Source organism: Magnolia sinica, chromosome 2, assembly GCF_029962835.1.
Source record: "Magnolia sinica isolate HGM2019 chromosome 2, MsV1, whole genome shotgun sequence".
Lineage (NCBI taxonomy): Eukaryota > Viridiplantae > Streptophyta > Magnoliopsida > Magnoliales > Magnoliaceae > Magnolia > Magnolia sinica.
The window spans coordinates 44,159,107-44,180,796 of NC_080574.1; the positions used below are offsets into that span (position 1 = coordinate 44,159,107).

Below are 21,690 nucleotides of genomic sequence, written 5' to 3' on the forward strand. Positions count from 1 at the left end.
TTTTCCTTTGTTTTCTTTTGTTGCTGTTTGAAAAATTTATTATAAAAAACTTACAAAAGTCCTTAAAATTTTTGTTTTGTACCTTTCTTGAGTGTAGAATCATGTTAGAAAAAATGGCATTCAGTTCCCATTGTGAATCAAAAGATATCTTGATTTCTTTGTTTTGGGTTTTTGAAAATCAAATTCCCCAAATCTCCTCTCTCTCAAAAGAAAAAATAGGACATTTTTAAAAGGGGAGTGCCTTTTTCATATTTTATGAGCAAAAGGGTGCAAAGAAAAGGAAGAAATCGAATAAAAACAATAATAAATTGATTTTTTTTAAAGTCTTTTTTGGGCCCCTTTATGCAGTCCACAATTATCTTACAATTATCATGCGATTTGTATGATAATCGTGTGATTATTTAGGATTTGTGATTTGGGTGTACGATTCAAATCGTACACCCATGTGATACGATATGAATTCTACGATTTTGATAACATTGGTAGCACATTACATTTCTGTTAACAATGCCAGTTAGGGATACCAAGGTTTAGCTCACTACAAGAGATGGTCCTATAGAAACCATTTTGAAAACATAATGGTTTCCAGAGTGTGACTCAAGCCATGAGAAACTCAACATGGTTTTTTTTACCAGTGTGGTTGCTTGAATGACCATATTGCGCGTTATTCTCTCTGACTTGATGCTTATACTCCTATAAATGCTCCTTTCTTTTCCAATGGGAATAATTAAAGAAGAGTTCATGATGTCCTGAACTGCCAAATTCACCTATTCAAGGTTGGCACCTACAGTAAAACTAATATACAATTTGTGGTTGTATAATTAAAAAATAGTATTGAATGGTATATCTGCCTTTTCATATATCATTAGGTTTAGCCTAACTCTCGCTTATCACGTGTTTCGTACATGATTTTTTTGGAGAGATGTGCCCTTAATGAGGCTTAACTCTATTTTGAGCAACTACATTTGTAGCATTTACAGTTATAAAAGGAGTTTCAGCTGTCCTTGCAGAATTTACTTTACTTTCTGCTATATTCATGGGATGTTAACTCATTTATCATTGGTGCATTTTTATTTGTGGGAATCTATTTGGATGGAAGTAATTTCTAGTAACAGTATTGTTTTCTTTAATCAGACATGGCCAACAGAAGCTGAGATGGTTGAAGCTGATGCAGTTAACAAAAGAAAAATGCTAAAGAAGAAGACTCTTCCTCGAGGAACGTCAGAATACCAGGTTCTGCATTTATCCTGTTGGGTTGTTAAGACTTTAAAATTGGCTTCTAACACTTTCATACTGTCAACTGGAGAACATTGATCACTTCTCAGGTTTCAATCTTTACATGTTGCAGGCTGCTTGGATTGTAGAGGATACAGATGATGAGGACTCGGATGGTTGTGAGGATCATGGTGATGGTATGGTATTGGATGAAGGACAAAATGATCGTTTTGCCCAGGAAGGTAACAATCACTCAGATCTCGATGATGACGAAGGTTCTGTTTCATTCAGCATGAGAGAATTTGATGAAGAAACAGAAGCTGATACGGCAATGACTGTGAGTTTTCAACTTACCCATTTGATCATTTATAGGATAAAATCATATTGTTTTTGTTTTACTGTTGTCTTGGTAATTATTGAGACTTGTAGGTCAGGCTTCTTTCTTGAATCTCTTAAAGACCTGTTACATATGGCCACTATTGCCTTTATTTTCTCTTCTATATTGAGGTCTTTCAAAACACTCACGGGGCAACTTGGGGGTTCTCTCAGTAAGAGATAAAATGATGGAAAGCAGATTGAGATGGTCTGGTCATGGGCAACAAACACTAGTGACAGCCTGGTAAGGAGGTGAATTTGACCATGGTTGAAAGGCCTGAAAAGAGGGTGAGAGAACCCGAAAGGATTTTGATTGAGGTGTTGAGAAGGATATGGACACTTGTTCGCTTACCAGGGATGTTGCTTTAGATAGAAATGATGGGTGAAACAATAGTCATAAAGCTGGCACCAAATAGCCTAGTCAAGGCTATACTTTAAAGTTCTAATAGGGAATAGGCCTGGCAATGGGTTGGGCCTGGGCCTGGATTTTTAACTAGTCAGTCCGGACCTATTCAAAATTTGATTTTGATGGGCCTAGGCCCAACCCGTTGCCAGCCTTATTAGGGAATGAGACTTTGTACTGCAAATTGCATATTTGTATATTGATGCTAAAATTTCATGTTTCTCTTCAAGCTTTTACACTTTAAATAGAAGGATTTTGAGATCCAAAGATAAATTTATGACATACACGTCTGTGTTTAAAGGGGAAAAAGGGTGGGGATTCCCTATCTTGAGAAGCGGTGTAGCTTGTGGTGTTGAGGTGCACGCTGATGATTTTTGTATTTCTTATTTCGGAGAACAATAAGAGAATATGAAAACATACACGTCTATGTTTAAAGGTGAAAAGAGGGTGGGGATTCCCTATCTTGAGAAGGGGTGTAGCTTGTGGTGTTGAGGTGCACGCTGATGATTTTTGTATTTCTTATTTCGGAGAACAATAAGAGAATATGAAAACATGCACGTCTACGTTTAAAGGTGAAAAGAGGTTGGGGATTCCCCATCTTGAGATGGGGTGTAGCTTGTGGTGTTGAGGTGCACGCTGATGATTTTTGTATTTCTAATTTCGGAGAACAATAAGAGAATATGAAAGCAATATGATAATTGGATTGCGGGTTGTGTCAATGTGAGCCTCTGCCATGGCCAGTTCAACTCGGGAAGAGAGGAAGGTTGATGTCTGGTGGATACATTTAAAAGCCAACCTCAACTTGTTGAGAGATGGTGGTGGTGGTAGTGATGATGCTTTCATACTAGATTTTTTTTTCCTGATAGAATTAGTAAAACATAGATAGGATGTAGTTCACTTCGTCAATTTTGCACCAGCATCATATTAGATTTTTTTTTCCTGATAGAATTAGTAAAACATAGATAGGATGTAGTTCACTTTGTCAATTTTGCACCAGCATCATGAAATGGCACTTGGCAATGAACCGCTGTAGAAGTGCACCCTATTAGTCTCACTTTGGTGTCATAATGGATAGGAACATGAGTCGTACGGATTTGTTGAAGCTTCTTTCGGAGGTCGATGTGGAAGGTATAACTCGAGTGGAACACTATTTTCTATAGGTGAAAAATGTGATGCCCTACCTTAGGGTTGGCATCCCATGGTCTAGTTCCTATTGTTGTACAAAGAGTGAAAAATGTTTGTTAGGCTTTGGATTTGTAGGGTGTTGGCTAATACTTTATCCTTTTTTTTATGTTAGTTTTGATGTTGATATCTATTACATATGAATCCATGGTTTGATGTGTAAAAAAATTTATGCGATCGCTCTAAATTCACTTCATTGAGAGGTCATGTATTGTAGGAGTGTTGAGATTTGCTTTCCTACCTTGGCACAAATGGCAACAAGGATTAGTTGCAAGCAGTGTACAAAGTATCGGTATCGCTACAAGTTTCGTTGGCTGGGGATATGGGAACAATATGGATATCATCATGAATATCGTTGATAACCAGAAATGCGGGAAAACATGGGAAAACCGGTAGAATTTTCAATGAAACTTCAGGAGATGCTAAAAGCACATATTTGCATATTTAGGAATAAAATTTTGCAAAAAGAATGTATACATATTAAGTTTCCATTTAATGGAGGCTTAAAAGCATGTGTCGTCATAAGAAACAGTCTAACCATCCAATCATCCATCCAATAATCCACCACTATTGCAGAATATTGACAACTCACAATAATTTTCCAAGAAATCATCAACAACTGAAAAGGAAACAAAAGATTGTAGTCTTGATATCGCGGATGTTGTGATAACGATGATATTGAGATATTATCAATATTAGCATTGACAACTTGAAAATTGCATGCAACAATGTGCTCATAAAAAAATTGAAATAGATTTTTTTAATAAACAAACTTTTTGTGATATCTCTACGTTGATGATATTATTGAAATATCATCGATACACTTGTGATACAAGCGTCACGGCGTCACCTAGAATTTACACATTTGAAAATATTGACGATTCATTGGTGATATCGATACATTGGCAATACAAGTGATGCTTGGAATTTACACAATTGAAAATATTGGCGATATCAATATGTTGGCGATTCTTAGTACATTGCTGATGCTTGGAATTGCTAATACTGCCAGTGTCATCGGTATCACTACCAATGCTATCGGTATCGCCAAGCTAGAGATAACGATAATATCGGAGATAATTTAAACAATGGTTGCTAGAAGCATGAAGTGAGGCTGTAAAAGGAAACCAATCTTATTTTCAAAAGGTTAGCAATTATAAACAACTAGAAACTAGAAGCGGGCACGTTTGTCCAAAGCATGATTTGAGGTGAGACTGGCACTTGTACCCATGAGATCATGATTTGAAGCCAGGGAAGGGAAACGCATCGCAAAGCACAGGCAAGTTGCTTAAAAGCTCTTAGAACTGAAAAGCGCTCCCAGCACGGAAGGAATTCTCTTTGATCTGATCTGCTTGCTGCCTGCGGAAACTGACCCGCTCTGTTCCCTCCTCATTACAGGAGAAAGCCCAGTCGTGTAGCGGGCCGATTGGGATCAAAAGTTTTTAGTCATTCTAGATACAAATTTGAAATATTGGATCTTCCATTATTTAAATCATGTATCTCCTTCACTTATAGTGGTTTATCATTCAATGAATGAATGAAGATCTCATTTGATTTACCGATATTAATCCAATCCGAATGGAGAGTTGCCCCAGTTTCTTTAGGGCTAGATGATCATTACATGGAGCCCAGTGGGCCCAATTCGAGTTACTAGCCACGTTGTAGACTCCATGTGCATGATCGTGCATCTTTGAAGACCCCACACTAGGAAGATGCATGTGGGCTGTATAATTGAGAGTATTGGATCGTTAGATCGATTGGATACATCTATCGGACCGTTGGATTTCGCACGATGGGCCATCTTAACCGTTGGACCATTTTAATGGTTGGGTTGTCTTAGCCTTTCTCCCGACCCTCACATTGGCCTAGAAGTTATTGCTTCTGACTTGTCCCATGACCCATGGCTCTTGGCTTCCCAACCTTCCTAGCCTTTACCTCCTTTACCATCCACACCTACCAAAAGACGAGATAGAGCTGGACACCGAGCCGATCTAAGCCAAGTTGTGCCAAGCTCGACTCTATTTGGCCGTTACAGAAAAAGCAGTTTGTAATGTCCTGAAGGCACACTTCGTACAAGGTCCGTGGCTTGGTGATGCTGATGATTGATTTGAGTGGAACCCTGAAGATGGGTAGTTTCGAAGATCCTAATCCTCTGATCATGAGGGCATAAAATGTCCATAAAGAAAAGAATATAGCAGCAGTTTGGAAGAACGGCCAATGATTGGATGTCTGGGCCTCTTCCAATCCTGAAAGTTTTCAGGACTTCTTCCATCGACGTTGGGGTCCAGCAAACTATCAGTCTGGATCACTGATTTAGAAGCATCAGACTCTTTTTAATTCTCTAGAGCAAAGTTCCGACAGGCAATTTGAATTTCCTATATATGAATAGGCTTTCACATTTGAAAATCCTTGTTAGTGTGATTGTGTTTTCAATGTCTTTAACTGCTTTCTCATTTACTTTTATTTTTTGTATATATTTCATTTACCAAGACATAAAACCATGAAATATCCTTTGTCAGATCACAGTTGTTTGTCCCATCAAAGATCATTTAGAAAGTTATGTTCTTAATGCTAATAAAAACAATGTCCTATTTTCTGTATATTTTGGAGTCCTAGAACTTTTCTAATTGCTTAGGTACTTGTCGGTAATGAAGATGGTCTCATATATTAAAATGCCTTGGGTTGCTGAAAATACAAAATACCCGTGTTCTTCTTTCAGGATGGTGAGAATCTGACAAGAGAGCAGATTGAAGTTGAGATTCAAAAGATTAAAGAAGCACATGCTGAAGATGAGGGTATCAATCAACTTTCTTAACATGACTTCTATATTCTAGTTTGGGAAATGATATATATATATATATATATATATATATATATATAGTTCCACTCCTCTCTTTTTCCACTTTTGTCAATAGGATAGTGACAAAGTGTACTATTCTAATTCCAAAGGTAGAAACCAAGGGTATGTTAATTGAAAAGGGAGGGTGCAGATATCAGTTTCCACCCCCACTAGTTTTGTCAAAATTTCAGCCGTTGAAAATATATTCAAAAGATGATGCTGAAATTTCTAATAGTTATCGACATATCTGTCTCATATAGGGCTGTCAATGGCTACCAATCCCCGGGGGTATCCATAGTATTTGAACTGATTTTATTGGTCCAGGATCCAAATTTTGTGCCTGACTAACAATCGGGTCAGTTTTTGGTCCACAGATCGGGTCAGATTAAAAATTGGCTCGGATCAGGTTCCTGAATGCAGAACCCATCTGGTACTTCTACTCTTTAATGCATGTTTCTGGTGTAGGTGTGGATCCAGGTTCATACCCGATTCTGGATCCAAAACCTATTCCAAATCCTAATTTATTATCAAAATTAGAACTTGAACTCCCACATTCTGGATCCATCACAGGCCTAGGATCGGTGAGGACTGTCCAAGCCAGCCCATGATCCAAAATTGGCATGAGCTGGCACAGGCCTGTGATGGGCCAAAGCTGATGGACTGAGATGATTATGCCCAGACCAAGGTCAATCATGAGCCTATACCTGACTTTAGCTGGCTGTGAATCCACTTGTGTCCAAGATTCATGTTGTTCGTCAGGTGTGCTCACTGTGTACGTACTTGCTGGTCTGCAACTAAAAAATTAGGCCATTTTGATCAAAAGATTGGCTATACATTAATAAAGAATGAAAAATATAAAGTCTATAATATATGGTTATGATTTATTGTATTGCAAAAATTCCCTTGAAACCCCTAAATTGGCCGGGCTGATGGGCTTTTAGACAGCCTGAGCTTGAATTTTTATGCCCGGGCCTGACTCTCCAGTCCAAGCAGAGCCCAAAGCGAGCCATGCCTGAAAGCCCTGCTGGCCAGCTGCCTGGCCTGTATCCTTTTTATCTGGTTTGGCTTCATGGTCTATCTCGATCTTGTGGTAGACTTCTCTCCTAAAGTGGTCACGTGGGGCATGATATACCTAAACGAGTCAAATACTTGACATCTTGAGAAAAAAGCGGGCAATAAGGTGGTGGGGTGCTTGCGAAGATACACTGGTTTGAGTTTACTATATCTAAAGAAAAGTCTCAGTTCAAATATAGGTGCTTTCGAGTTTGCCAAAAGGTTGGCTCCCTGATATGTGGATACTCAAAGTACTCAAGCTGATTTGATCAGTTCAGGATACAAATTTTGTGCCCAATTAGTAATTGGTTTGGGTTTGGGTCCACGGATTTGGGACTTGATTGGAAATTGGGTCAGGTGGAAAACCTTTGTACCCATCTGCTACTCAAGTATATGGATTTTCTGAATTTTATCCTTTATTTAATTATTTATGATTTTAAAACCATGAGCATGCATGTTTCTGGTGTGGGGCTTGAATCCAGATCAGACCTGGCTCTGTTTCCTGACCTGATTCTAGATCCAAACCCCAATCCAGTTCTGATTTTGTGCTCGAAATCAGATGCGACAGAGTTTGGTGGGATACCCCAAATCTGTACTGAGTTGGGTCTGGCACCTCATATATTGTGCTCGTATCCCAGTCTGGCAGGAACTGGGAGCTGAATGGAGTTTCTGTAGTTGTGTCTGGTATGTGTACACTGGTATCCAACACAAACCTGATCTGTTGAAAGCCCTATAAAAGTTGGACCTTGCTGATGTTTCATGAATAAAAGTTGAAGGCTCCAAACAAAAATAATAAAAATAAAAATAAAAAAATAAAAAAATAAATCAGTTTTACGAGTTTATTTATTTGTTTGCTTTTATTCTTGAGCACCCAATATAGACTTTTATCATCATTTAGATTCTTTTATCTGCAAAAATGTTCTTCTGCTCTGTCACCTTTATTTTCTTTTTGTTTGCCTTTTCTTTTTCTTTTCTTTTTTTAGTCTGTGGTGTTTGATTTTTTTCTTTTAACTGAAAAAACATAATCTGCCAGCCTTGTGTTTCTTTGAGAATTTTGGTTGTCGATGTTTGAACTTCTTACATTTAGCTGCTATGGTTTCAGAATTTCCAGATGAAGTGGACACACCATTAGATATTCCTGCTCGTAAGCGTTTCGCCAAGTACAGAGGCCTTAAATCTTTCAGGACTTCTTCATGGGATCCAAAGGTCAGAATACTATGATACTCGGACCAGAATCCTTGATAGTATGTTTCATTTCCCGAAATTCTCTTTACCTTTATGATATCTATTGTTTGTGAATTGCAGGAATCTTTGCCTCCCGATTATGCTAGAATTTTTGCATTCGATAATTTTGCAAGAACACAAAAGCATGTCCTTGCAAAAGCTCTTGACATAGATCAAGGGAGCATGGATGATTGTGTACCAGTTGGTACGTACGTGAGGCTCCATATCAAGCAAGTACCGGTTGATGCTGCTTCTAAACTATGCATGTTGTTCAAAACATTGCCTCTGCTAGTATGCGGTCTCTTGCAACATGAGTCTAAGATGTCGGTCCTTCATTTTAGGTATTTCTATTCTCTCTTTCATTAAATAGACAGCATTCTTTGCCAGCAGAATCATTTTATTATTTGAGATCTATTTGCACGCATGTCTTGCTATTTGAAGCGTTTGGAATGTATTGCATACCTAAGTTGTGCTATTTGAAGCCATTGCACTCCTGCAATTGGATTTATTTGAAAGCTTTTGCATGCCTATGTAGGGCTCAGGATAATATCATTCCTCTTGAAATATTAACATTTTAAGTTTGAACAAGCATTATAAATAACTTTTGGCCTCCTATATGGGATGATGTGTTTCCACAAAATAATCACACCAGAGCGAAGCGCAGTATCTGCATGTCTTGTCATCAGTCGTTTAATTATTCATAAGATCTGGAAGTTTGATGGCTTAATTAGGTTGTTGGTAGCAGTATTTTGCTGTTGTAGCTAAAAGATCGTCTACATTTTGCAGCATAAAGAAGCATGATTCTTATGATGCTCCTATCAAATCCAAAGAATCACTCATTTTTCATGTTGGATTCCGCCAATTTATTGCACGGTAACTTCTAGTAATATTCATTTCATTAACAATTTTTGGCATAACGTTCAGAGGCTTGCTTGAATACATCCTGATATATGATGATAAGTTACGTTGGGACTTGAGCTGTAAGAGTTAGCCCTTTCTCAATTACAAAATTGGCTGATTTGATAGGGCTCCCCTTGGATGGGGAATGCCCCAAAAAATTTGTCAGATAGACTATTTCAATCAATTGATTATACGAAGGTTATGGTGACAAAGGAAAAGAGGCAAATTATCGAAGGGTTGAGATAATTCTATTGTGAGCATTTTGTTTGTTGTCTTTCATTGTTCTAAGTGAGACTTGCATATCAATGTTTTAAATGGCTTCGTTATGTAGCATGTAGCGTACCTTTAACACCATATAGCTCGTGAAAATAACTCATGTGAAGCCTATGCTACATGCTAATTTTGCATATGCTACACGTTACAGAGCCTATGCTACATGCTACGTAGGTTAGGCTACAAGTTATTTTTCGTTGAAACATTAAAATGAATTAATGTTTTTAATGATTCGTTACATTTTTTATTTTTAAATAAAAATTAGTTAAATCTTTTCAATGATTTTAGTAAAGTAATACAAGTAATATTAAACTAGTAAAGTTGCTCTTTCCTTACCTTTTTACTTAATCTGTCTATCTTACCTATTATTTTTGGCTGTTTGGTTACACCAAATGTCATTAAATTTCATTATCAATCAAACTATTTTGGTGTAAGATATCATGAAATTTCATGATATTTGGTGCAGCCAAGCACAAACTTAATAAAAAAAATCTAGAAGTAGTGTGTAGCTTAGCTTAATTCTTACTCTTTAGACGGGTGAACGCTACACTACACACTATTCGCTATTTAAAACACTGTCATATGAACAGTTTCGATCATTGGAAGATGACCCGGATTCAAAGGTTAAAAGTCCCGAAGTATGACACTGCAATACGTTGGGAAGTATTCGAGCAAACCTCTAACTTCTGGTTTAGAACCTTTCAATTATGGCAAATATCACCCTTTTAGTTGAATAATCTTGTTGTTCATCATTTTTCAGGCCGATATTTTCTTCGGATAATATAAACTCAGAAAAGCATAAGATGGAGAGATTTTTACACGAGGGCTGCTTTTCCATAGCTTCTGTTTATGCCCCTATTTCTTTTCCTTCCTTGCCTTTGATAGTTTTGAAGAGTGGGCATGGGGAGGTTGCTGCACCTGCTGTTGCTGCTGTCGGTTCCTTAAGAAGTGTTGACCCTGACAGGATAATTCTGAAGAAAATCATTTTAACTGGGCAAGTTTCTTCGCTGAATTCAATCTTTCTATAAGGCTTTTTAAAGGTTGTCTCAAGTCCAACTGGTTGCACAATTATCAAGTTACGGTTTCTCCAATAGATAACATCCCAACCGTTTCATGTTTGTGCGACATGCAACCTATCCAATTGGTTCACCCCATCACGAGGGTCACATTGTGTAAAAATCTGTCATATCCTGAGTGGATAACTGTTGTATTTTGCTATTTATCAATGGCCGTACTTTTTTTTTTTTCATGGTGTGGCCCACCCGATGAGTAGATGGGGATGTTATTTGCACTAGGTGATCTTCATCAGCCAACCCATTGGAAGTGTTGGATTTCAAATGCACTTAACAGGTTGGGAGTCATCTGCTGGGTGGACTGCATTGTGGTCCAACCAGTTGGAGTTGTGACCACCTCGTTTTTTAGTATACCATGTTTATTGTATAATGTCATGCCATTTGATGAATTAGTAGGGTTGCAAAGCTGCCCTTTTTTATTCCTTCAATACTGTTGTCTTGATGCAGTTACCCTCAGCGAGTGTCGAAATTAAAAGCTACCGTTCGATTTATGTTTCACCATCCTGAAGATGTCAGATGGTTCAAGGTATGAGCCAGCATTTCGGCTGATGTTGATATTGTGGTGTTTTAAGTAATTAAGCATCTGGGAGAAGATTCTGTCCTACCATCCAAAAGTGGTGGATGGGTACTTCAAAACATTTCAAAATGTGCTTTGTTTGACCAATTTGTTTCAAATGGACTTCTGTGAATTCAAATTTTGCTAGATCCCCACCAACCATCTTTAAATGGTGAAAGATAATGTGTGCATCGGCACTTGGTGCACACAGTGCATATTGATGTCACATCCACAAGTAATAAAGTTTCATAATGTTTTTGTTGTGTGGTTGTCATTGTGCAGCCTGTGGATGTGTGGACGAAATGTGGTCGCCGCGGTCGCGTGAAGGAACCTGTTGGTACCCATGGTATGGTGCCCATCACTGATAAATCTTCACTTTAATCTGCATCAATTTGAGGATAGTTGTGCTTTTTGATTCCTTGCTAATGGGTCCAATCTGCCTTGGCCTTTCTTGACGACTGCAGTTCTCCTACACCCAGTGTTTCTATCACTTTTTGAGAGGAATTCTTGGGTTTTATGGCATCATTATGTGAATAGTGTCCTGATGTAGCCATTCCATGCAAGTGATCTAGATATTTGTTTGTTGAGTCTCTCACCTTGGATTGGTGTAACATCTAAATTAGGAGATCCTAGTTCAGTGGCCTGGAAATGAATGGTTAAGGAGTACAACAGTAGTTGGAAAAAGGAAAGGCCAAACATAGGACAGTAGGAAGTCCAATCTGAAAGTTTTTGGGCATCATTCTCTCCATCCAAGATCAATAATCTGGCCATTGAGCCACATGCCCTGCTTATACAGATTGGGAATCAGGACACTTCCTGATGCACCAGCACCCGAGAATTCGTCTTGGTAGAAAACAGAAATTGTAGTTTACAGAAACAGCCAAATAAGATAGCAGTGTCACTGAATGCAAAAATGCTGCTTTGACTTGTTCGCAAGTTCATTTTCAGTGTTTTTTTTTTCTTTTCTTTTCTTTTTCAGGAATGATTCCTGATGATACACTACTACTGGCCAAAGTGGTATCAGAATGCTTGGGCTGAAAGTTTTTCCTTCCCCATTTTCAGTCTGAACCAGTAGGGTGCTTGGTTCAGTTCTGTTCATACTATGAGAACCCACTGTGGGTGGTCCATGCAGCAGTACTCTCCATATGGGAAAATACCAACCCTTCAATTCGTGACCAACAGATACACTCTTATGAAAGGAAAATACAGCAGTAGTCCACATTCAACCTGAAGGAGGCCAAATATTTGATTGCTTGGATCTTAATGATCTGGCAGATTTTCAGTGCACAGGCCCATCCAAGTTGAGTGTTGTACCACTGATCATGGGCCCCACTTTTACGAACTAAAACCCGAGTGTACCTCACATGTTCTCAGCCCCAGCATTGTCTAATACCTCTAGGCAGAAAGTGCGATAATAAGCGACCTTAAAAAACTGTAATATAGAAGAACAGTGGCATGTTTCGGGTTCTCTTGTAGTGTATTGTTATTGAGGACTGTTGTCTCAGACTTCTGGTCACAGTTCTTGGTTCCAGCCATATTAGGTCCATGCAATGTTGACTTAGAATTTTGCTGGTTCACCTTTCTACTTTTTCGCAGGGGCTATGAAGTGCGTCTTCAATGGTGTTGTTCAGCAGCATGATACTGTCTGTATGAGCCTGTACAAACGTGCATTTCCCAAATGGCCAGAACAACTGGTTCCAATCCTAAATGCATAGTCGTAAGCGACGGCTGGTTTTCTTTCGCTTGAAAGGGAGGAAAACTGTATGCTGTTGTTTGGGAGTGAAGCTGTGGTTCAGATCGACATTGAGAGTGTTACTACCACATCTCGTGTCTGCAGGTGAGTCTTATTGTAAAACTCTTCTCATATGGTTTTTGAGAAAGAAATTTTGTTAATTTGCCAAAACAACCCGTGTGGCTGATATTTGCAGAATCAGGTGCCAGATTGTCATTGTTTTTGTTGATTTGGAGATGGTTTCATGATTTGTAGAGTTTTTCATTTAAGCCCATATATTTATACGCAGCAGCCGATATACTATGCATGATCAACTGTTTCTTTTCTTCTTGTGTTTTGGATGTGGAGTTTCAGGTTAGATCAGGCGGCTGCATGATTAGTGACCTGAACTATGCTTCTGGTGTGGCCCATTGCCCATGGGCAACTTTGTAAATATCGCGTTGGACAATCCTTTCTGATTTTGCACAAGGTTAAAAGAAATTGGCGACAAATGTTTGTAAAATCAGGTGCTAGAATTGCCCATTTGATTTAGTCATCCATTATTGTAGGACCAACCAGATGCATGGTTTGGTTTATCTGAATGTGCATCCCTGTCTCCATCATGAGAACCTCTTTGGAAGTCCACCCTAGGAAAGCAAATAGTTTTCTTTTTTATGTGACGTTTCCTCCGTTTGAGAAAAAGAAATGGAAAGAATTTGAAGGAGTAGAACTTCTCTTTTGAAAAAGTCAATTGGAGGGGTTCCCCTTGATGCAACATTTTAAATGGCAAAATTGAGAAAAGGAAAAAAAGAAAAGAAAAGGGTTTTCCTTAAAAACTTGCAATCCAATAATTGGAAAATGCATTTTCTAGGTTTATTATTATTATTATTATCAAGAGGAACAAGTGCAAAGGGTTTTCTTAAAGCTCATGTCAGTTTATCATATAGTAGATGTTGTGCTGGACAGAACCACTGTGATTTACTTCCAGGTGAATATACCCAACCTGATTTGAGGGTCAGTGCAGGTCCATCTGAACCCTTCTCCGAAGTTGTAACGCCTTGAAAATCGGGGGTCGAGCAGGAGCTCAACTCCCGAGTTTCAAAACATCACTTATTCAATATATATGATGATTATTGAATGTTGTCTGTATTAGTGCATTAAACATGAGTGAGATTATACCAAATCAGTATATCATACTCCAGAGGCAGTTAAATAACACAATCGGAAGACTGAGAGATATATATAAGCATATATGGAATGTATAAATCATTGCCGGTCTCCAGAGTATGAATACATTATCAAGTCAAATAATTACATGTATTAGTTCAAAATACAAAATATCAAAGATAGTCCAACTACAAATGATAAACTTTGTAGCCCCCGTCGATCAGGACGGTCTAAGTAAACCCACCTGATAACTGCATAAAAGAGAACTCCTCGTTGTCGTTGTAGAAGTCAAGCTCCGCCTTATACGTCGCGTTGCCATCTGCAACTAAGACAGAGTCTGGTTGGTATTTAAAACATCGTCTCAGAATGTGAGAGAGAGTGATCAACTCAGTGGAGCTATAAGGTGAAGTTTAACATGTTATCAATTCAATTATGTAGAAATGATAAAGCAGTACAACAATCAAGCCCTAAATACTCTTGTTAATGCAAAGATGGTATGATATAATGCATGCCCTCGCTTGCACTCCCTCTGCGAACTTCATCTCACGATTGCGGCATGCACCACTCCAGACACATGTTACTTCCTCGCCAAAGCACCGTGCAATGCAATGTTATGATCATGTTAACCAAGTTCTTACTTAGGTTTATTCATACAGCAGGGTTGGGAAGCTAAGATACCTCCCTTATATCATTTCTCAAACAATGATCTATTCTAGGGTCGTCAGTCTTAGTAAATTTCATATGATGTTGCGGTTCTAGGTCACTATAAAGGGCTCATCACCTGATCAATGTAGGCATAGTTTATACTCTAGTTGCTACAGAAAGACTCGTCGCCTCAACGCAGTCTCAGATTATGCTCGAGGTCACTACAAAGGGCTCGTCACCTGATCAGTATAGGCCGACAGCTCAAATACAGTGTCCCATATCACGGTATTCGGCTCACGAGGCGGTGTTGCTCACTGGTCATTACAGGGAGGCTCGTCGCCCCAGCGTAAGCCGACAGCTCGACCACGGTGTCTCATACCAACATGTCCGGCTCATAAGTCTTAGCGGATCGAGGTACCAAAGTTAAACGGATTTTTCACTGGTGAGTTTGGTACCTTAGATTCAAGCAGTAGCGTCCATACATGCTGAACATACATCGGGCCAATCGGGTTACTTGACAAACTCGATTGGTACGAGCATACGTCAAACCGATCGACATGGAGCGCGTAAGCACTCCGCGTGGCCTAACCACTGTCGACTAGCAGCGTACGACTCGAATTCTTCGAACATGTCTGGTGTGGCGAAACAACCTCGGCCGCCAAACCAGGACGTGTTACCGATTGCCTGGACCATTTCATAGTCCCAACCACACTCGATTCCAACAAGTAATCACATGAAGTAGTAAATGCAGTATTGAACAAATAATTCAGATCTTACAACCATTTAATTTTATGAAATACAACATAAACATGGATTCCCACATACGCATTCCATAAGTAAACAGACAATATAGTGCAGGTTTCATGGAGAGATTTATACAAACAGTTAAGGTAGTTGAGAATCTTATCTTAACACCCGTATAAAGTACAATGCACCAAATACTTACTCATACCGATATTTTTACAAACACTTGGACTACACATATCAACATACATAACATATGTTGATTATAACATATACTTGGACAGATCCTTCCAACAAGGAGTTGTCACATACACAACAATCATGTATTTGCATTCCATAGACACGGCAGACACAAATCATGATCCTATATTCATTCAGTCATTTCAATAAACACTTAGACTACATACAATAACATACATGACGTATGTTGGCCATAACATGCATTAGGAAAAATTCTTTCGCCAATGGGCTGTCACACATACGACAACCCTATATCTACATTGGATAATCATGTCAAACATGAGTCCAAATTCTATACGCATTCAATCATTTCAACTAACACATGGAGTACACTACACTCAACATAGTTCATATATATGTGTAAAGTGCGGGAAACATCGTATCTAAGCATGTGATACCATTCAAGTCAGTCATAAATCATTAACTGACATTGACAGCCTTGAAAACAATAACCTAAACATTTATAGTCTGCACCTTTCGCCGGTAGACTCGTAACGAACTCAGTTTAAATACTAAAGCCTTTGTCTACGGCACAACGACAACCTATAGCATGAAATAGGTTAGCTATTTCATCTAATACACCATTTGGAAACCTAAAACAGATTAGGGTTAGGATTTTTTACCTAAGAACTGAACTGGAATCGCTGGTATAGCGACACGGTAGCGGTGTTTCGATACTTAGAGCGGCAAGGAACGATCTCTGTAGCAAAACCCTAACTTCCCTCACACTTTCTCTCTCTTTCCTTCTCTTTCTTTTCTCTTCTCTCACCTATGTTAGTAAATTCGTATGGAGTGAGAGAGAGGGGGTTTTAAGCCTTTATATAGGCTCATGACTGATGGAAATGGCCCCAGGGCCAAGGTATACTTTAGATAAAAGTCTAAAAGGGCGTCTGTTTCAGTTTAACAGAGCACTTCTGGTGGCCTCCCTTCAGCATGCGGTCTGACTTAAGCTCCCTGACATTGGATCAAGGTCAAGCTGAATTTTTGGTCTGATCGGATTTACAGATCGACCATGGTGGACCAGTTTCAGTTCAATGGTCATCGGTACTCGATCAGGGCCACAAGTGCACCGACATGAGTTGGAAATTTTGGCTGATCCAAGCGTGTAATTGGGTCAGATTCTGACGGTCTGAATCTAATCTGGGTTCGTTTTCTAAAGATATTCGCGTTTTTCACACACTTCGCCTCCGGGCTCAAGTTGTACTTTTCTGGACACTGTTAGGACTTGATTTCCGAGATGGTTGTCAAGCCCAGAAAAGTGGTCATATTCGTATAGTTTCGCGGTTATCGGACTTTCGATGCGCGCTCCAGGTCCGATACGGAGTTTCAAGGTGCTCCCGAGAGTAACCGGATCTAGAGATTGATTCTAGATTTCAGGATAAAGTAGCGACAATGATTTTGCACGTTTTGGGTCTTGTAGATCATATTTAAAGTGATTAGTGCTAATTTTTACAGGTACTCTAGTGTAGCACTAGCTAATTCTTGTCTAATTTTAAAGGATTTGGTCCTGAGTGATTTCTGCCTGAGGTGATACTCAAGTCCTTATATGGATTTTTCTGAGACGTTACAATCTACCCCTTTTAAAGAAAAATTTCGTCCTCGAAATTAGTACCTTCTCGTACTCCTCGAGAATTTGAGGGTAGTTCTTATGGACCTCGGCTTCAGTTTCTCAAGTAGCCTCTTCCTCAGTGTGATGCGTCCACAGTACCTTCACAAGTGGGATAACCTTGCTACACAATACCTGTTCCTTCCTGTCTAGGATCCGTGTCGGTCGCAGTACATATGTAGCGTCCTCACTCAATTGAACTTGCTCCCATCTGATAATGTGAGAAGGATCAGAAACGTATTTCTTCAGCATAGATACATGAAATACGTTATGCCTGCCCGCAAGTGGTGTGGGCAGAGCAAGACGGTATGCCACCACACCCACTCGATCAAGTATCTGAAATGGGCCAATGAATCTCGGCGTAAGCTTTCCCTTCTTGCCAAACCGAAGGACTCCTTCATAGGGAAAACTCTGAAGAACACATGGTCTTCAACCTCAAACTCAAGCGGTCGCCCCTCGTATCAGCGTAACTCTTCTTTCTACTTTAGGTCGACGTCTGATGATATCAATCTTCTCTAAGGTCGCCTGTACTAACTCTGGGCCAATCAGACTCTTCTCACCAACCTCTGCCCAGCAATTCAATGCTCGACGGGGTGCCCATACAAGGCCTCATAGGGAGCCATGCCAATACTCGCCTGGAAATTATTGTTATAAGTAAACTCTGCATACGGGAGACAGTCATCCCAACTGTCCTTGAAATCAAGTACACAAGCTCGCAGCATATCTTCCAACACTTGATTCACCCGTTCCATCTGACCGTCAGTCTATAGGTGGAACGCGGCACTGAACTTCAGTTTCACACCCATCGCTTCCTGGATACGAGTCTAGAAGATAGATGTGAATCGCGTGTCTCGGTCCGACACAATCTCCAGGGGAACTCCATGCAGACACATAATCTCCTTGATGTACAACATGACCAACTCATCTGCAGAGTTTGAGACTTTAATCGTGAGGAAGTGGGCCGATTTCGTCAACCGGTCTACGATCACCCAAATAGAGTCATGTCCTTTCCTCGTCTTCGGTAGCTCTAAGATAAAATCCATAACGATGAAATCTCACTTCCATTCAGCTATAGGCATGGACTGAAGCAGTCTAGGAGGTCGGCGGTGTTTAGCCTTGACCTGCCGGCCCATGAGACAACGGGACATAATCTGCCATGTGGGCCTTCATATTGTCCCACCAGTATGATCTCTTCATATCTCGATACATTTTCGTGCTTCCAGGATGCATCGCCAATTTCGAACAATGTGCAGCCTCGAGAACCTTCTGTCTCAAATCATAAAGATTTGGGACGCATAGGCGGCCACGGTAACGTAAGCCCCCATTCATACCAACTCTCCACTCGGTGTCTTCATCGTCGCTAGCCTGCTCTCGAAGTTCAGATAATCATCCATCGTCCTTTTGGGCCTCAATGATCCTATCATCAATAAGTGGCCGCACACGAACGTGCGTGACGCTCTCGAACGGCTCCTCCACAGTGAGCTTTTACTCGAAGTCTCGCACGAACTCTACCATACCCTATTTTGTCACCATCAGCGAAGCCGCAAACTCTATGGTCTTCTTGTGGCTCAACGGGTCAGCCACAAGGTTAGCCTTGCCCGGATGGTAGGAAACCTCGAATTTGAAGTCCTTCAAGGTTTCCATCCATCGCCGCTGCCTCATATTCAGGTCCCGCTGAGTGAATATATATCTGAGGCTCTTGTGGTTGTAAAAGAGCTCGGAGTCTTCTCCGTAAAGGTAATGTCTTCAGAGCTTCAGTGCAAAGATGACGGCTGCCAACTCTAGATCCTGTGTAGGGTAGTTTTCCTCGTGTTTCCTCAACTGTCTCGAGGCGTAAGCAATCACCCTATCCTTATGCATAAGGACATAACCCAGATCAACGCGAGACGCGTCGGTGTATATAGTATACTTAACCCCTTACTCTGAAAATACTATCATAGGGGCGGACGTTAGCCTGTCCTTCGGCTCCTGAAAAGCTGCTTCCGCCTTCTCATTCTAGGCGAACTTCAGATCCTTCTGTGTCAACTGAGATAGCGGTCTGGCAATCTTGGAGAAGTCCCTAATAAATTGACGGTAGTACCCTGCCAGACCAAGAAAGCTCCTCACCTCAGTAACTGAACCGGGCTGCTCCTAGTCCTGAACCGCGGCTACCTTAGCGAGGTCAACTGCTATCCCTTCCTTGGACACCACATGTCCCAGAAACTTGACTTTTTCTTTCCAGAAGTCGCACTTCTTATACTTTGCGAACAATTGGTTCTTCCTCAGAGTACCCAAGACTACTCGCAGGTGTTCCTCGCGCTCTTCCCGACTCTTGGAGTATATCAGAATGTCATCTATAAATACGATGACGAATCGGAAAAGAAATGACCGAAACACCCTGTTCATCAAGTCCATGAACACGTCCAGTGCATTCGTGAGGCCGAACGACATAACAAGAAACTCATAGTGTCCAAAACTGGTCCTGAAGGCCGTCTTCTGCATGTCCTCATCCCTGACGCGCAACTGATGATACCCTGACTGCAGATCATCTATCCTGGGCAAAGGATACTTGTTCTTCACCGTCACTTGGTTCAACCTGCGATAATCAATACATAATCGCAGTGAACTGTCTTTCTTCTTCACGAACAACGCGAGTGCTCCCCAAGGGGACACACTCGGTCGTATGAAACTTGCCTCCAACAAGTCATCAATCTGCCTCCTCAGTTCCTCCATCTCGTTTGGAGGCATGCGATATGTCGGTAGCGAAATAGGTGTCGCACCGGGCGTCAGGTCGATAGTAAAGTCGATCCGCGCTGAGGAGGTAGTCCAGGTATCGTCCTGAACACGTCCATGAACTCCTATGCCACTAGCGTGTTTGCTCTAATAAGGTAGCGTAGCAATCAACTCGACAAGGCCAATTAACCTGAACTGGGAAAGTAAAGACTGTGCCCTCAGGTCCGTAGGCTGTCACGACCCTGGTCTCGCAATCTATCTCTGCCCTCATCTCGGTGAGCCAATTCATACCGAGGATAATGTCGTAGTGCCATAGTGGGGCGACAATCAGGTCGACACGCACTGTCCTGCTACCCAAGTCTAATGAACACGCCTCACACATCCTGGTAACATCCGACGAGGTCCCTGTAGCGGTGAGGATCCTCACTCCCCTCGTAGGAGTAGTAACCAATCCGAGCCGCTTGACTGCGGCGCATGTCCACCAATAAAAAGACAGGCGTACCTTGAATCTGAGCTGTGACTTCAAAAGCCACAGGTGCTAGTCTGATGCCTCGGATGCCTCAGGTGTAAGTGAGTGCACCCGAGCCTGCTGTGGACGGTTCGACTGTGGCACCATAGGCGGTTGAGGCGGCCTAAAGAGAGGTGCCGACGGTCGAAAGGAGGGGTGTGCAGGTGCTGTCCGTAGAGGTTGAGTGGAAATAGCCTGAGGCATCGAGCGGTTGATCCTCTGAGGCGGTGAGAACCCGCTATCCCTCATCTTGGTGAAACAATTCACCTTTGTGTGGCCCGGCCTCTTGCAACAGCCACACCACAAATCTACCCGTCGCAGCTGAACTGGCGGATCCGCAAGCCCAGGAGGTGAATCTGTACGAGGCCTCTTGTCGAGGAATGACTTGCTCGGCATGTCTGGTCACGGCCTAGGAACCATAGGCACGCGAGTGCGGGATAGCCTATCCCCATCCTGCTCCGTTCGCAAAGACATGTGTACTAGCTCAGCTTAAGTGGGTATGCTAGCACAACACATCTTTGAGCGAATCTCGGGTCGTAGACCCTCAGAAAATCGCCGCATGCTCATCGGCTCATTGGCAAGTATCAGAGGAGCATACCTAGCCAGCTCCGTGAACAGGTTCTCATACTTTGCCACTGTTATCCCTCCTTGTCGGAGGCGAATGAACTCACTAGTGCAGAGAATACTGTCCCACCATAAGCTGACCTCCTTCTCAAACATGAAGGTGACCAACTCTACCTGCTCTGCCTCAGTGCAGTGCAGTGGCTTAAGCATCTTAGAGATGCGATTAAGCCAATACTCGACCTCCTCAGGTCGGTGAGTACCCAGGAAAGTAGCAGGCCGTAAGCGCTGGAATCGCTCAAAAGGGCCGCTAGTACCCGCATTCCCAGCAGGGTGCACAGGTGATGCAGGTGGAGCTACACCCATACTCTGGGCAAAGACCCCCGTCATGGTAGGCAGAAACTGCTGCTGCTGCTGTTGTTGCTGTACCTGCTGCTGCTGCTGTTGCATCAACAACATCATCTGCTCTAACCTATCTGAGGAGGGGCCGTCTGAAGCATGTTAGGTGTCGAGGTGGACGCAAGATTTTGCTCAGGAATCGGTGGTGCAGCAGGTGTCGGCCCATTAATGGGGCCAGTGGCCGGTTGAGAATCCAGCATAGTCTCGTGAGTCGGGCCCAAGCTGGGGTCCGTATGACTATCGCTTAGGGGAGGAGCCCTATCAAATGATTCGCTAAGCGTGAGACGTGCCGTACTCCGAGTGG

At 41.4% G+C, this 21,690-nt stretch overlaps 1 protein-coding gene across 3 annotated transcripts in view; it reads left to right on the forward strand.

Moving 5' to 3' along the window:
* The window catches only part of LOC131237058 (uncharacterized), a 77,108-nt gene extending 63,630 nt beyond the window's left edge, over positions 1-13,478 (forward strand). The window contains exons 12-22 of one of the 3 annotated variants that reach the window (XR_009167005.1): positions 1,135-1,233; positions 1,349-1,552; positions 5,895-5,970; positions 8,170-8,273; positions 8,373-8,632; positions 9,078-9,164; positions 10,225-10,458; positions 10,985-11,063; positions 11,376-11,439; positions 12,690-12,930; positions 13,174-13,478. Coding sequence is in view for 1 of the 3 variants with exons in the window: in XM_058234701.1 (XP_058090684.1) it covers positions 1,135-1,233; positions 1,349-1,552; positions 5,895-5,970; positions 8,170-8,273; positions 8,373-8,632; positions 9,078-9,164; positions 10,225-10,458; positions 10,985-11,063; positions 11,376-11,439; positions 12,690-12,808 (1,326 nt within the window). In the remaining 2 variants the exon portion in view is untranslated. Of the gene's footprint in view, positions 1-1,134; positions 1,234-1,348; positions 1,553-5,894; positions 5,971-8,169; positions 8,274-8,372; positions 8,633-9,077; positions 9,165-10,224; positions 10,459-10,984; positions 11,064-11,375; positions 11,440-12,689; positions 13,151-13,173 lie in introns of those variants that run through there. The other 2 variants (XR_009167004.1, XM_058234701.1) reach the window with 2 other exon arrangements.
* The last annotated feature ends 8,212 nt before the right edge of the window (positions 13,479-21,690 follow it).